We start from the raw sequence: 1144 nt of genomic DNA on the forward strand, positions 1-1144 counted from the left end.
CACTTTTGCTCAAGTGACTTCCGGTTGGTCTCTCTCTCTCTCTCTCTCTCTCTCTCTCTCTCTCTCTCTCTCTCTCTCTCTCTCTCCTCTCACACTCCTCCTCTCTCCAGTGGTATTAACAGAAAGAGCTTAAGTTATTAAACCGAGCGGCTCTAATCTCTGAGGTCTCCTGGAGCAGTGGGGATTATTGTGTTTTTATTCCCCGAGTCAATGTAGGCCCTCTGTGCTCCCTGCCTGCGACGCCCAGACTGACCCCAGATGCCGTCCTCTCGGCCCACTCCCCCACTGTGGGAGACGTGATGGAGTTCTACCTGGAGATCGACCCGGTCACTTTGAACCTCATCATCCTGGTTGCAAGCTACGTCATCTTACTCTTGGTGTTCCTCATCTCCTGTGTGCTGTATGACTGCCGAGGCAAGGATCCCAGTAAGGAGTGTGCTCCTGAGACGACACCGAATGCCCAGCCTTCTATCCGAGTGGTGGTGACGCAGCACAGTGCCCATGGATCCCCCTGGGCAAGGGGACCCAGCCTTCACTTTAAGGATCCTGCTCCACTAGGGAAGAAAAGCACGGTGGTGTGAGACAGGATAAAGGGGATGTTGAGGAGAGACCAGCAAATGCGGCAGAAAGCAGCTCCCCCTAGTATGGCTCCTAGTCTCCTCATTGGCTGAGGAAACTGAATCTCTGACTTCCTCCTGTCTGCCCTCCAGTGAATAAAGCAGCGGTTTGAGGTAAGACACCCCCCAAACGGTTTTGAGGTATGTTCTCCGAATGCAAGATCTCAGAGATAGTATTTTGTAGTGTGGGTGATTACTAGTGCTTTCATGCTACGAGGGGCTGGCTTGGCATACGGTTGAAAGGTCGGAGAGGGTGAGTGGGGCCGGGGGTGGGGTGGGGGTGGGGTGGGTGATGACTAATGAAACTAACTCAAGCCTATCCTATCCAACTCCATTGTGTCGGTGTAATCACCCTGACACACCCACACTGCAGGTTTTTATCTCTGTGTGTAACAACTCATTGCATTCCATTCCTCCTCCAGTCGCGAGCTGTGAGGCCAAGGCTGGGCTGAGCTACCTCCTCATACGTCCGGTCTAGTGAGAAGGTCACATTAAAAAAAAAAAGTCAGTTTCCAGTGAACCCATTC

At 52.4% G+C, this 1144-nt stretch overlaps 1 protein-coding gene across 1 annotated transcript; it reads left to right on the forward strand.

The window, feature by feature from the left end:
* The first annotated feature begins 299 nt into the window (after positions 1 to 299).
* Positions 300 to 581, forward strand: Smim36 (small integral membrane protein 36). The gene has a single exon (XM_051158399.1). It carries the CDS (start codon positions 300 to 302, stop codon positions 579 to 581), a length of 282 nt encoding a protein of 93 aa, XP_051014356.1.
* Positions 582 to 1144: the final 563 nt, after the last annotated feature.

The sequence above is a fragment of the Acomys russatus genome, chromosome 16, assembly GCF_903995435.1.
Source record: "Acomys russatus chromosome 16, mAcoRus1.1, whole genome shotgun sequence".
Lineage (NCBI taxonomy): Eukaryota > Metazoa > Chordata > Mammalia > Rodentia > Muridae > Acomys > Acomys russatus.

Bases quoted from the DNA above. Each gene is read 5' to 3' on its own strand.
- Smim36 (XM_051158399.1), top strand. From the start codon at position 300: ATGGAGTTCTACCTGGAGATCGACCCGGTCACTTTGAACCTCATCATC.